This window comes from Haliotis rufescens, unplaced genomic scaffold (genome assembly GCF_023055435.1).
Source record: "Haliotis rufescens isolate VD_foot unplaced genomic scaffold, xgHalRufe1.0.p SCAF_7, whole genome shotgun sequence".
In the NCBI taxonomy this organism is placed as follows: Eukaryota; Metazoa; Mollusca; class Gastropoda; order Lepetellida; family Haliotidae; genus Haliotis; species Haliotis rufescens.
The window spans coordinates 4,539,679-4,555,622 of record NW_025964361.1 but is presented as its reverse complement, the minus strand read 5'-3'; the positions used below and the strand labels follow the sequence as shown (position 1 = coordinate 4,555,622).

The following is a 15,944-nucleotide window of genomic DNA, read 5'->3' as shown; positions in this document are numbered from 1 at the left end:
TCAGGTTCAGTGATGTGGAGACATCGTTCCAGGGATTTCCCTGGACTATGTATTTGTGTGTTCTGGGTACACTCTGTAATGAATTACCGTATTCGACGTAGTAAGCGCCCTGCGCTAATAAGCGCCCACGGCGATATTTGCTTATATATTGGCTAGTGAACAATCCCAATTAGAACCCTTTGTGTGTTATATGCACCCTTAATTACGGGAAATTAAATTCTGGAAAAATATATCTGGCGTGTCTAATACGCACAGACTTTTCTTTTGTATCATTTCAGGCTGTCAGCCTAAACCACAAATTTACGATCTTTCAACTCTTTCACCAAAATTATATTCTAATAAGAGCCCCCTCTTTCTAATTTTGAGAGCGCCCTGGGCGCTTATTACGTCGAACATGGTATGTGGGTCCTAGATATTAATGTGGGTCCAGACAAGATGGCTTAAAAATTTATGAGATCACATGTGGTTAGAGAATCACCTCTGCCACATCAATGATGACCAACTAACCAGGGAACGTTTCTGTTGTGCTTTTTACAGTATTTAGGTCACGTAGGTCATGTAGGTTACAGCTTCAGGACATAGGGGGTCTCACATCAGAGGTCTGTAATACCTGTGTCCATAGTAGGATTAGGAGGTCAAAGGTACACGTTTAATAGTTTACTTGACCCAACATGTTTACATGTGTCTCAAAAATAGATCATAATTGCTGATTTAGCAGTATTTTGTCCCTTTTGATCATGTCCTGGCAGCTCTCTGACCCACTAAATCAATTTCTGTTGATAACAAACACTTGTCAAACACTTGATTTGAAAGCTGTTATGCTTTTATTAGAAAATAGCTAGTATACTGAAACTACTCACAACACAATTTTTTCATATTACTGCCGTTAATCTGTCTTTGCAGGACAGATTAACTTTAGTAGTTTAAAAGAATTCAGTGTTCTTAAACTTCTTTTTGAGTAGTATATAGTGTTAAAATCTGTGAAAGATTATTTTGTGGTCATTTGGTTGTCATTGTTGGAAATTGTAGGGTTCCTTCAGGTTTCTGGCTATTGTATCAGCAGTTGTGTTGTGAATAGCACCTCTTTAGTATCTTGCATAATTTCGAACACTGGTGATAATTTTATGTACCTTTTAGAATAAGGATAATCGTGAAGCATATCAAATGTCTGATAATAGACAAGACATGGAGGCTTGGCCTGGATGTCGGATTTCCTATTTATTTTGTGTTGCTGAGTTTAGTAAAATATTCTTGAAAAATGTTCTCATTTCATAATATATTATATTTATGAACAGAACTGATGATGAATGCTCTAATTGTATCATTGTTCCAGTACCATTGATGATGGAATGTCAATAAACCTAATGATGAAACTAGACAGTTGAATTATTTGCATCACTAGAAAACGTCTCCACTCTGTGTTAGCGTGTTTCATGTAAGTGTATGGCTTTGTTGGTTTTCCGTGACCACGCCAGTCATTCCCTTCAAGCAGATTTACAGCCAGTGGAACACACCTGATATTGCCATGAATTTAATTAGTAGCTTCAGCTTAACCACATCTAAACACGGCCTAATGCCTTTTCAGCAGTTGTTTGAAAATGTTTTCCTTGTTTTTCGTTCATTCTGCTGTGCAGATGTAGGTTAGATTGAGATGAGTAGCTTAGATTTCCCATTGGAAATCAAGAATTGAATTTCAAGGCCCTGAGGAATTGAGTGGCTGTGTATAGATTATCTGTAACAAGACAGTGCTGAGTGCTGCTTTCAACAACAAACAAACAAACCCTACAAAACTGTTGCAGGGTTTAAGCGTACGCTTGTCATGCCTAAAACCCGGGTTCTGGTGTTCCCCGCTTGAATATTGCTGGAATATTGCTGGAATATTGCTGGAATATTGCTAAGAGCGACATAAGACCATAGTCAGTCAGTTCTCTGCAGTGTATCGCATTGTTCTCACATGGACTGACCGATGTGTTCTTACAGTTAAGGAATCATAAGTGTGAATGTTTGGGGCAATTTATGAAAAATATTATTGTGTCAGGCCACATCCTGTCTTACAACTATCTGGTAGACAGCTACAAGAACATATGGACATTCCATGAGGCAGATCCGTAGGTGGAAATACTATTGTGTCTGTATTTCTTATATCATGTTGTGTATATGGGTTGTTGGATACCCAATTGTATTTGTTTTCTCAACTTGCTTGTATTTCCCTGCATTTGTTTACCCTGCATGAATGCCAGTCAACATTATTGAAACATCACAGAGACCTCTAAATAACTGACATATGACTAGTGAATCGATACATCAGTGCACTAGTGCATCGTGAGTTTTCATGTGCAAATACAATAAACGATACATTTTTACTGTATCGATACAAGACAATACGCCTGCTAAATACATTACTGCTCATTTAATGATCTACCGTCAGTTTTGTCCGTCTAAAATCGCAAAATGTGTTGTAATTAAATTCCTACTAAAAAAAGACGCAACGAACATTTGTCTATAGCTAGCTTTTCCTTTTGAACCTGCTCTGAAATATTTATAGTCAAGACATTTCTACCGATTTGATGTAAATATGCATATCGCGGTACGTATCGTATCATGACCTTTGTATCGTGATGCATATCATATCGTGACCTTGCTGTATCGCTTCACCTCTAAAGTCTGGAAGTTAATTTAAGGTACCGACGTTTACTACAATATCTGAAAAACTATCGGACCTACTCCAGTCAAAGTTGGTATGAGATTATTAAACAGTCATATATAACTGGATATTACATTTAAAGACAATCGGTGCAAGGTTGCACGGGAATCACGCACGCTCGAATACGGTGTTAGCGTTGGGCGTCTCAAGCAGTTATTTAATAATATATATCCAATTATTTTTGCATTCTTTTTCAGAGTCCAATAGTTTTTCAGATATTGTAGTAAACGTTAGTACCTTAAATTGACTTCCAGACTATACATACAACTAAGGAAAGCCAGTGACTATCCAAGCCATCAGGACAGTGGCTTGCAGTCAGTCACGGAGCCTGCGACCATCCACTTTAATAATTTCAACATCAATGGGATGCCTGGGGCCTTGGGTAGCCAAAATGGAAACTTGTTTCCCTGTATGGCCTTCCTCTGACATCTGACAAATCAATCTGTGATCTAACAAATACTAAAGTAATCGCAAACCAAACTGTTTGTTTGTTATGTAGTTTCACACTGCACTAAGCAATGTTATTGACATTTACCATCACGGCTAATTTCTTCACTTGTGTGAATATGAAAGGGATTGTAGAAATCGTGGTTATTCTACTATGAATAAATGTGAGGAGAAAAAAGTTTTTCATTTGCAAAACAACACAAATAGATAAGTTTCTGTTTTCACTCCCGTCACGTCCTCTCCATATACCCTGATGTACACTGGAGAGAAATTATTGTGTCAATTTTCATAATCCTATTCCAGCTATGTAATGACAGTCTGTACATGAATGAGTCACGTCCAGACAATCCAGTGATTGACTTCATGAGCATCGATCCACGTAATTGTGACATAATGATATGCATCAACCAAGTCATTGAGTCTGACAACACGATCCAGTCAGTCGCCTCTTACAACAAGCATGGCTTGCTGGGGACCTATATCCTTACCCGGAATCTACACACGTTTGAAATAATTTCAAAACCCAACAGTCGGGCAGGTGACCCATAAATGTTGCCTGCTCATCTTCAAAGTTACCTGCCCACATTCATTATTGATATTGAAAAATCGTGCAAAATAAGAGATAAGTTGCATCTTGATTCATCTGAAATAATGCAAAACAGTTACTTGAGAATCTACAACTTAAAATTTAACTGAATACCGTATTCGATGTAATAAGTGCCCAGGGGCTCTCAAAATTAGAAATAGGGGGCACTTATTAGAATATTATTTTATAGAAAAAAAACAGTTAAAAGGTAAATTTCGTGGTTTATGCTGACAGCCTGAAATGTTTATGTACGACAGATATATTTTTCCATAATTTAATTGCCCATAATTAAGTGTGCATATAACAGATGAGTGCGTATTTTACGCGAATATATAAGTCTTGTGTTCATTGATCAATCGGAAGGGGTGCTAATTAGGGTTGTTCACTAGCCAATATATTAGCGAATATCGACGTGGGCGCTTATTAGAGCGGGGCGCTTATTACGTCGAATACGGTAGTTAGTATCTGCCACTCAGGCAGTGGAGAAAAAATTCATGCAGCCCGACGGAAAAGTTACCAGCCACAGGCAAGCGGTTATTTCGGACACTGATCCACACATGTGGGTTACTTATAAATGCTAGGACTAAACATATATTGTAAACAGGTCATGTTAAATAGGACAAAAAATGACACACTGCTTTGTTTTAAAGAAAGAAGCCTTGGTTGCTATTGCCAAGGAAGCCCATCTTGTGTCTCCAGTGTGAATCAGGTCCAGGTTGTGATGGGAGTGAAATAGGATGCTAATCCGGTAGTGTTGTATTGCAGATGAAGAAACTAGTTATAATGGTAACCGTGGTAAATGTCAATTGGTGATGGGTGCCGATTTCACTGTCACATGTTTCTGTCACTATTTTACGATAGTATTGTGTTTATGTTGTACACATAAACATCCCTGTGAAGATCCGGGTTAGAATAGGTCTTCAGCAACCCATGCTTGTCATAAGAGGAGACTAATGGCTCGGGCTCAGGCTCGCTGACTTGGTTGATGCATGTCATCGTATCCCAATTGCGTGGATCGATGCAGATAATGTCAATCACTGGATTGTCTGGTCCAGATTCGATTATTTACAGACTCACGTCATATAGCTGTAATATTGCTGAGAGGGGTTAAACAACAAACCAACAACAATAACAACATAAACAGATTGTGTTCAGTTATGGCTGCTGTGTTAGTAACTTGTATACAAATTTACCAATTTTGAAAAAATATGTTTCAGTTTGAGAGCAGTTTTGTATATCTGTTAAAATAATGGCACCATATTCGTTAAAAGGGTTGGCCTTGAAATGATTATTTGAGAAGAAATATTTGATTATTTGTGTCTTGGCTAAAGTAATTATCACGCTAATGGCAAGACGGAGCAAATAGTTTCATGTGCTTCATATTTGAGAAGTTCAAACTTAATTGCACTGAATTGACCCTTTTTCTGTAAAGTCTGAAATGGAAGTTACATTGGGATATTTAGAGAACCATTATTAGAGAAGATTATTTTTTGGGTATAGGAAAATATGGTTAATACAGGCCGGCTTATATCAGTACGGCACGTCAGTTACAGACTTACTGTGCTATCAGATTTTACTGGGTGAGTGATACAATATGGTATCGTATATTTCAATGTGAAATATCACAATCCTTTAATATTTTGCAGTATTTGTAGAAGATATTTTTTTCCAAATTCAATGTTTGACATGGCCACTAATGTGAAACTGGTTCTAAGTTATAAGGGTTAGATTTTTTCAAAGAAAATGTAAAGTCATACCTATGTGTGCTCCAGTTTCATGTAAAACATTTACCATGTATCATTGTTAGACTATAGGTAAATCTGATACAGTCTGGCATTAAAACAAAGAATATTGTAGCTTTGGCATTTTCATACCACAACAGAATGTGATCATGTTATATTAATGTAGTTTAACTATAGTAACATAAAAGAATCAGGTGTTCTTTAACTTCTTTTGAGTATTCGACTTAATAAGCGCCCCGCTCTAATATTTGCTAATATTTTGGTAAGTGAACAATCCCAATAAGCACCCCTTCCGATTGTTCAATATACACAAGACTTATTTATTCCTGTATAATACGTTTGGTATATGCACCCTTAATTATGGGCAATTAAATTCTGGAAAAATATATCTGTCATATATAAACATTTCTATAAACAAACTATCTTTCACAAAAATAGTATTCTAATAAGAGCCCCCTATTTCTAATTTTGAGAGCACCCTGGGCGCTTTTTATGTCTAAGTCACGGAGCCTGACCGTCCCACCCAATGTAGCCCCCCTCTTGACCAGCATAGGTTGATAAAACATTCAACTTTGTGGATATCTACTTCTGGGATATTGCACGCCGAAGACCCGGGTTCGATTCCCGACATGGGTACAATGTGTGAAGCCCACTTCTGGTGTCCCCCACCATGATATTGCTGGAATAAAGCTAAATCACTCACTCACTCACTCACTCACTCACTCACTCACTCACTCACTCACTCACTCACTCACTCACTCACTCACTCACTCTGGTTTATTGCATCTAGCAACATTTCGATGAAGATCCTTACACCGTTATGAAGTTTGATAACGATGTACGAATCTACATCGGTATTTTACCAAGTGCAGTAAACCAGAAGTTGTTATCCATAAAGTTGTATGTTTTCTTATTTGCTTGGGGCATGGGGGGGCCTAGTTGTCTAAGGCGCTGTGATTTGCTGTGCAGAGTGGCTTCCCTTGGACATGCTAGAAACCTATGATTGTGGGTTTGAATCCTGCAGGTTCGCCCCAATTATGTTTCTAGGTTTGTAAGCACCATACCTGTGCTTGTGGGTTTCACCAAAGTGGTAAATGTCTGAGACCTGCATCACTTCGGGCTTTCCTCCCACATTAAGCTGACACGTCGTGATATAACTGGAATACTGTTAAAAGAGGCGTTAAGCCCAAGTCACTCACTTATTTGCTCACCAACTCCTACAATGCCTTCCAAGCACCTGTGTTGGTTGTTTGGGAATATTCTAACTTGGGTCCCTACTGGAATCATGGACCTTGACCTTCACCTTTGACAATTTATGCTCATGCTAACAGATTTTGGTCGTATAAATCTGTCAATAAATGATTGGCCTAGCAGGCAGGTTATTTTTATATGAAAGCCAGTTCTTTTCAAATATACTGTGCTGAGACTGCCTTCCAGTGGATTGCCTTTTCTTACATCTCTCCAATATCTATTGAGGGATACACCGATGCCAAGGAATCAGTATCCTGCAATTTACTTAGAAACATGTCAGTTCTACCAATTCTATTAATGTATCATTTCATGCATACTGGGTTTTGAGTATGTGGCCCATATTTGAAGAATAAAATTTGAATATAAAACTATTGTGTGGTGTTACCTCCATAGAATTGAGGTTTTTACATTTTCAGCATGCTATTAGTACAGATTTTGGTCTTTTCTTCAGGATAATATATTTTTTTAGCCATTATGTAATACTTGCAGTAATGCAATGTGATGGTAAGCATTTATCCTGTGATAGTGTATTTCTGTTGCATTGCAGTGATGATGCATGTATTTTGTTGACCTTGACCTTGACCTTTGCACATCTTGACCTTGACCCTTTTTTTGGTTCCAGGATGACATGAACCTGACTGAGGAGAAAAAGGCTCCATTGCGTTCCCGAGATGATAACTTGAAGAGATCCATGCTAGTGATGCATTACAAGGGCAAGGCAAAGGTAACCAACCACCAGTCATTGTAACAGTCCGGCAATAGAGACAAATGTTCTCTTATTACACCAAATCACTTGCTAAGTATTAGCTCAACTTGGTCCAGTTCCACAAAGTGATCGTAGTGCTAAGGTGATCATAACTTCCATACTTTAACATAGACTTACGACAATCGTAGCGCTAAGTTTGCTTTGTGGAACGGGGCCCTGGTAACAAGTATTCTTTTTTGGCATACCTGGTAGAACAGTTTTAGTGTTTGGTTCCCTATCTGTGTCTGTTACACCAGTTGATTACTTCAGGATTACCCGAGGCTTGAAAAGGACTTCAATTTTTAGCTCACTTGACTGAAACTCATGGGAGGTTATGTCGAGACATGGTCCATCCAGTTGTCCATCCATCAGTAGTCTAGGAGTACAAGGCCTATGGAGCTGAAATTTTGTATGAATGATCCCTGCTAAAAATTAACAGAATTTGGATCCGATTTGAAACATGGCCACCACAGCAGCCGTATAAAAAAAGTCATTTTTGGCCATTCTGCATGTACCTTTATGAAATTTGCTTTGAATTTGCTGTGAAACTTTGTGTGATTGATCCAAGCTCTGGTGTCCCGGAAAATTACTCACATAATTCTGAGCCGATTTGAAATATGGCCTTCATTATTTCATCATACTTCAGGGCCCGCTTGCACAAAGCGATCTTAGCGCTAAGATGATCGTAACTTCCATACTTTAACATAGGCTTACAATAGTTGTAGCACTAAGATCGCTTTGTGCAAGTGGGCCCAGGTGAGCTTCAGAGCTCTGTTTTTAGGTCTCTATGGATGTGCCTTGTATGTAGTTATTGCTTTTAAAGAAGGCATTGAAAATGGAAAGTGTGCCTTGAAAAAGCTGTCTTAACACCACCCATCTCAAGAAAATAACCTAAATATCATCTAGCTTTTCAATAAATAAATTGGAGGAAAATCCGTCCAAAACTTCAAAAAAAATTATGTAAAATTTATTTATGGAAAGTAAACATATATATATTGTCTACCTAACTTGTGTGGGGCGGTCAGGTAGCCTTGTGGTTAAAGCGTTCGCTCGTCACGCCGAAGACCCAGTTCGATTCCCGACATGGGTACAATGTGTGAAGCCCATTTCTGGTGTCCCCCGCCGTGATATTGCTGAAATATTGCTAAAAGTGGCGTAAAACCATACTTACTCACTCACTCTACCCAACTTGTATGTGATTGTGTCCAACTTGCTAACATCCATACCAACGTTTTATTGGCAAAAGGCAGGATAGAATCACATTAAGGATTAGAATTCAGAGCAGTGATTTTGCTGGAGACAATGTTCTCAGAGATTTTCATGATTTTAGCACATTTTCAGAAGTCAATCTTCCCTTTTGTCACCAAATTGTGAAAATAAGTCGTAAAAAGGGACATTTAAGATGACATATCTGTTCATGTTGTCATGTACCCTGTATTCATTGTTCCAACCCGCTGTTACAGCCTCGGAAAGGAGAGCCTGACCAGGCAGAAGATTTCATCACACAGTTGCGGAATGCAGATCTCAAAGGAGCGAAGCGCCTCAGTGTGTTGGAGTCGCTGCGGGTGTCACTCACCAGTAACCCTGTCAGGTATACAAGCATTGAAGAAACATTATCATGTCAAAGAATCAAGCTATCTGATTGGCTATTTGCCTGCTTGTAAAAACCCTTCCAAGTTGGTGGGCTCGCCTGAATGGCAAATGGTTGGCACTGCGCCAACAGCTTTCCTAGAACGTTCATGTATGGCAAGTCTGGCACAGTCTTTTAAGAGGCCTGTTAAATCAAGAACATATTTTTCTACACATTTGGAATTCAATAAAATTCAAGACATTTATAGTTTTTAAAGGGCCTTTAAAGGGACTACAAAGGGAAGTAACTCCTTTCTCTGTAGTTTTGCAGGGGTCTTGAGGTTACACACAACCAAATGTTTTCCCATAGACTTCTATATGTTTTTAAAAATTAACTAAGCATTCAACAGCTATTACCTGTACATGTGTGCAGAGTTTGTCCTTAGAGCAGCAATTAAAAAAAAAAATGACTAGCTTAGCCATCTCCTTTTCTGAGTACAAGAAGCTAAACACACCACCCCCAGTTTCGCACCAAATGTAACCTACTTGAAAGTATCTGTGGTCACATTCAGCATAAGTCATCATGTTGAAAAAGACAGTACTAAATATAGAAAAACATGGACAGTTTTTAGTATCTGGATGGATGTACATTTGAAAGACATAAAAATCTTACACAATATCCTCCAATCACAGCCTGCAGCTATCTCTCGATCTGCACTGAAGGCTCCCTACGAAAACCCTACGAAAACCGCACTGTCCCAACTGGTTCTGATTTGGTGTAGTAGAACCTTGATGTCATGCTCAAGTGTCATAGAAAATTGTTTCAAATTCATTAAAATTGTAGAGAAACATTAAAAATAGCCATCTTGTGTTTACTCCAAGCACTATTAAATCCCAACAAAGCTTATTGTGCTTTGTAAGAAGTCATTAGATTTTTTGGCGCAAAGGTCCTATTGTTGTAAAACTGGTGTCTTGTGCAGAATGGGAATTCCATGGCAATGTATATGTGCCATATGTTTAGGTCACGTGTTAATTTAATCTCGCAATGGTTTCCTTTTAATTGGAACAGAGCCTGGCACTGGCCGGTAAGATAAATTATTTGTCAACTGGTCTCTCTGGGTGTATGATGTGATGTACCCAGTGTGTGAGCTGATGTAGGCCACAGACTTGCACACAGGGCACACACCATATGCCCCTCCAGACCGGGTTGGCAACAAATAACATAAACCATACCTATGATACAGTGAATATGCAATGATCGCAAGACTCCATGACTACGCACCGTAGGCATCATTTTCTAGGCGCAATATATGGATATATGTCCTGACTGGGCGCCTCCATTTTGTTTGAAGCAAATGCAAGTGATACTAGAGGAGGAATCTGATTGGTCCATAGGAGAGGCGTAGAAGGGACATAACTGGTAATAGCCACTGGTGGCGCTTTGATCAAGACCAGTAATTCCAGCCCAGTTCGGCAAGGGTGGAAACTGGACTTTAAAAGTTAGTTAACTCCCTTGCCTCAGGAAGATGTATACAAATATTATCAAGGGATAACTGGTTGTTTGTGATTCTACTTCATTTCCAGGCCCAAGAAAATGTCTTTACTCTTTTCAGCTGGGTCCAAGGCTTTGGAGAACAAGGACTCAATGCTGTTCTGCGTAATTTGACATACTGCTGTGATTCGTAAGTTTGAGAAATTCTTCTTCTACCATGCAGGGATTGATTTGGCTATATCCAAGTTGCACCAGTGCAGGTAAATCATTGCTAGTGCAGGTAACTTGTATTGCCAGGATGCACCCAGTGCAGGTAACTTTTCCCACCACACATGCACAGTTATATTTGATAAATGTTGACAATTGAATTCTTTTAGATCTGTCTGCAAATATTTTAGAATCCAGGAATCAAAAGTTCATGAAAATAGTGAAATACACAGTTCTGAATGCAGTGAACTTGCAGAACTAATTCTTCAAAATTACCACTTGGACAGACAGTCATGTGGTTACAATCACAACAAACACACCTTGAAAATTCTGTGTTGGTTTGTTTACTGGATGGCGAGAAGTGAAAAGCCATATACAGATTTCCTCAAAACAAAATAATGGAGAACATGACTTTTTTTAATATTCAAAATAACTTTAAAAGAACCCAGTGTTTGTAGCCAATATTTGGTGGTGCAACCTGATTAATTCACTCAGTTGCACCTTGAGCAGGTGTTAAAAAGAACGAAGTCGTATCCTGCCATTGAGACCTGGGTTAGAATATGCTCCCAGAGTTTATCATAAGAGGCAACAAAAGTGGATTGGTCGGTCACTCTGTGATTTTTGTTGATTGAATGTCATCATATCCCAATGGCTTGGGATGTTGGTCATAATATCAAATATGAATTTGTTTGGCAATTTGATTTTACAGGCTGTTTTGATACAAACAGCATATTGCTGACTCCGGGAAAAACAACTTTCACTAGCTTTCTCACTCCATCGATTATTTTTCCAGGAAGGCTGAAAGGAGAAGCACCTACGAGTGTGTGCGATGCCTAAAGGCGTACATGAATAATAAGGTGAGTGTTGGCATGGCTGCACATCTCTAACATTGCCCTAGCTCACATGGACGATCTCTTGTTTTATTTTGAAAATTTTGACAAAATGTTGTTCCCTATTAGTTTGCTTATCTTAAGATTTAATTCTTTGGAAGTTTGAAATCTTACTTTGTTAGCTTGACTTGATAACTAATTTTAGAAAGTGTGGTATTAGGTAAGGGACGTTTCCCACTGTGTGTTTGTTGCTGTTAGTATGTGATGCAACATCTTCCCGAGGCAAGTGAGTTAACTGACAATAAAAGTCCAGTTTCCACCCTAGCCGAACTAGGCTGGTATTATGGAGTTACATTTTGGCTGGACTAACGAGTCTATGCATAGTCCAATCAAAATCGCGCACTGAAATCGGAATCCGGTTCATAAAGTGTCATGCAGATTTCGGTCGACTGCAGGATTTGCAAAGCATGTGCATGCCAACTCGTCAGCAGATATTTTCTAAATCTTTTCATGCTATTAATCAAGGTGCTCACGTGATTTGATGCACTTTGCGATGTAAGACTCGTTTTATCACAATATAGATCTTGATTATCAATCAGATCGTCTTGACTGGGCGCCACCGTTTTGTTTGAAGCAAATGCAAGTGATACGAGAGGTTGAATCTCATTGGTCAATAGGAGAGGCATAGAAAGGACACGTAACACGTAATAGCCACTGGGGGCACTACGATCGAGCCCAGGAATTCCAGCCTAGTTCGGCAAGGGTGGAAACTGGACTTTTAAAGTCAGTTTACTCTCTTGCCTCGGGAAGATCGTGGTGTAACTAACTTGTGGGAGTGAAACAATTGTGGTGATATATTCAATGGATCAGTCTCAGTAATAGGAACTATCAGGACTTGGTACAACCCTCTATGATTCTATTATGAACTTACACATTATTCTTGGACTAAAACTTTAAATTTCTTGAAGAAATATCTGTCAATTTTGTATAGTATATTAGTAATATGTATTATTCAGTTTGCAAATTGGAATAGTAAACGGTTGGTTGGTTGCTTTGTTGTTTAACGCCGCACTCAGCAATATTCCAGCTATATGACGGCGGTCTGTAAATAATCGAGTCTGGACCAGACAATCCAGTGATAAATATCATGAGCATCGATCCACCCAATTGGGATCGATGACATGCATCAATCAAGTCAGTGAACCTGACCACCCGATCCTGTTAGTTGCCTTTTACGACAAGCAGAGTCACCTTTTACGGCAAGTATGGGTTGCTGAAGACCTATTCTACCCCGGAATCTTCACGGGTCGAATAGTAAACGGATAATACAATGTAGCCCAAATTTCTACTGAAATTTCAAATCTGATACTGATGTTCGGCGTGTAAACTCAAAAGTTTTTAACATAGAGACTTACATGTGACATTGTTCCAGACTTTTCCTCCCCAACCCATTCTTGTTGTAGAAGGCGACAATGCTTGTCTTAAGAGGCGACTAACAGGATCAGGGAGTCAGGCTCGCTGACTTGGTTGATGCATGTCATCGTAACCCAATTGTATGGATCGATGCTCATGATGTCAATCACTTGATTGTCTGGTTCAGATTCGATTATTTACATACCGTCGTCTTACAGCTGGAATATTGCTGAGTGCAGCGTTAAATAATAAAGAAACAAACGACATTGTTCCACTCCCAGACATCACACATCTTACAGCTAACAGAGCACTGTCTTGCTGTGTCTGTTGTACCTAGGTGCACATAGTTTTACTTACATAGCAGTTATGAGGGAGGTCAGCTATTTTATTACACAAATTATTTGGCGTGAAAAGTTGAGTTTCAAAAGCAAGTCATTCAAGTGGTCAAATGTCCGAGTATTTGAGCGGGCTGTGCAGAGTTGTGTCCCTTGGGCACGCCAGAAACCTTTGATTGTGGGTTCGAATCCCGATTAACCCCGATTATGTTTCGAGGTTTGTCAGCACCATACCCAAGCTCGTGGGTTTCACTGAAGTAGTAAACGTCTGAGACCTGCATCACTTCAGGTTTTCCTCTCACACACCGCGATATAACTGGAATACTGTTAAAAGTGGCGTTAAACCCAACTCACTCACTCCGATGGTTTGAAAGACCACATTTGAACCTGCTCCCACTTCCTGTGTCAGAGGAACATTAGGAACACTGTGCCTGTGGTTTATAATAGCCTACAGACTGAAATCTGTGGCTACTTCAAACAGCTCAAATAGAGAACAAGCCTTCTCTGACAGAGGGCGGTCATGTAGCCTAGTGGTTAAGGCGTTTGCTCGTCACGCCAAAGACCCAGGTTTGATTCCCAACGTGGGTACAATGTGTGAAGCCCATTTCTGGTGTCCCCCGCCGTGATATTGCTGGAATATTGCTAAAAGCGGCATAAAACCATACTCAGTCACTCACTCTCTGACAGAAATAATTTTTGTACATGTTACTGTAAGCTTGATAAAAATAGTGAACTTCCTGCATTTTAAACATTAAATGCAACTAGATTATATTTTTTCCTTCTGAACTGACTGACTGACTCATACACCTGTTTGCCAAGTAAGATGAAAGGTATTGAGCCACACAACTTGTTTATATTTTGACCTCCCCAGGCTAAATATGTCCGCAAAATGCAGATCGTTGTTCATGCTGTCAACCACCATGCTTGCTTTTCGTAACTTGATTATTTACAGGATGCCATGAAAAAAACTAATTTTTCTGGTTGTTGCATTAAACACCATTCACTCACTGTCAGCTGAGACCAGGTTGAGTGTGTGTCGTCATACCCCAACAGCATGGATTGTCACTCATGCTATCAACCACTGGTTTGTCTTGCTCAGACTTAATTGTTCACAGTGGATGATGCTTACAGCGTTTTAAGCTACATTCACTCGTTCATTGAAAAAACTGTGTGAATATCCTGTGTTGTGTTGTACACTGCTTTCTGTGTCTAACCAGTGACTGCCATGCATGTACCTGATTTCAGTTCGGTTTGATGGAAATATTAAATCACGAAGAAGCTTTAACCATCCTCTCTCGGACCGTCGACCCCTCCGACCCACAAACCATGCTTGAAGCTGTTCGTCTCCTTGCTGCCATATGTCTTGTTCCGCCCAATGGGTAGGTTTTCAACAGTCATGTGACTACGGTTAACCAATCAGGGGATTTATTTCAGTCATGTGACTCAGTAAGCCCATTTGGATTTTTATTCAATCTGGAGACTTTGTAAGCCAATGGGATGGCTTACTGACTATCAACCAATGGAAAACCACATTTCAGTCATGTGACACAGTCATCCAGTCATGTGGTTACTTCAGTCATGGGAGGTGTGTGTTTGACTGAAGAAATGTTTGTATACAATTAATTCACAGATCATGTAGTTGTCCTTCCAGCCATGAATGGGTACCAGGTAGGATGAGATGGAAATGTGACTGTAGGCCTTCCAGCACCTCTTGCGGCAACATGGGTTGTATACTCCCCAGGGGGTTGAGAATAAAATTTACACACTGATCCAAAAGATAAGGGTGATAATAATATGGCGCCATGAGTTTCACTTGGTAAATGGAATCTGGCACATTTCAAATGGTACAATTTGTGACACCCTTTTCTCAGGGATGGGAATCTTTCTCCAATTTCCACGAATATTAGTGACCACAAATTGGTTAAAATGTGATAGTTTCCCCCATAAACACCCCCAAATTATGGACCACGCTCCATTGCAAAGAAGTTTCAGCTGAAAAGAAAAACTCTCTATTCTCATCCCTGATTTCTGGAGTTCCTTGCTGTGATATTGATGGAATATTGGTTAAAGTGGCTTAAAACCTCGCACGACATCACATATAATGTTTAGCAACAGGACAGAAGAACGTTTAAGGAAATGTAAAATCTATGGTGCTCGTTTACTTTACTAATAAGATAGAAATGTATGTTTTAATATACAGCACTGTGTGGTGGTTAGTATCTAGATAGTCTTGTCAGTCTTAGGTTGTGTTGACCAGCTACTCAACGCATGACTTGTTGTTGGTTTTGTTAATGATTCCAAGACATGGTCAGTCTTATGAACTGGACCACCTCGGACCTGCTGGTATTAGGGCAGAGTTTACATTTTGGGCTCTTCTTCATCCCTGGGTCGGGTAGCCTAGTGGTGAAAGCCTTCGCTCGTCATGCCGAAGACTCAGGTTCGATTCCCGACATGGGTACAATGTGTGAAGCCCATTTCTGGTGTCCCCGCCGTGATTTTGCTGGAATATTGCTAAAAGCGGCGTAAAACCATACTCACTCTCTCACTCTTATTCATCCCAGACAAAGGTGTACTCTCTTTGTCTGCATGTGTAATTCTAATTCAGGGTCCCGGGTGATCAAAT

At 39.5% G+C, this 15,944-nt stretch overlaps 1 protein-coding gene across 6 annotated transcripts in view; it reads left to right on the top strand.

Annotated features, from left to right (window-relative positions):
* LOC124118433 (protein diaphanous homolog 2-like) overlaps positions 1-15,944 on the top strand; it is a 108,548-nt gene that overhangs the window by 57,418 nt on the left and 35,186 nt on the right. For all 6 annotated transcript variants that reach the window (XR_007219050.1, XM_048387855.1, XM_048387854.1 and 3 more), the window contains exons 3-7: positions 7,353-7,454; positions 8,939-9,066; positions 10,658-10,726; positions 11,537-11,600; positions 14,567-14,700. Coding sequence is in view for 5 of the 6 variants with exons in the window: in XM_048387855.1 (XP_048243812.1) it covers positions 7,353-7,454; positions 8,939-9,066; positions 10,658-10,726; positions 11,537-11,600; positions 14,567-14,700 (497 nt within the window). In the remaining variant the exon portion in view is untranslated. The remainder of the gene's footprint in view (positions 1-7,352; positions 7,455-8,938; positions 9,067-10,657; positions 10,727-11,536; positions 11,601-14,566; positions 14,701-15,944) is intronic.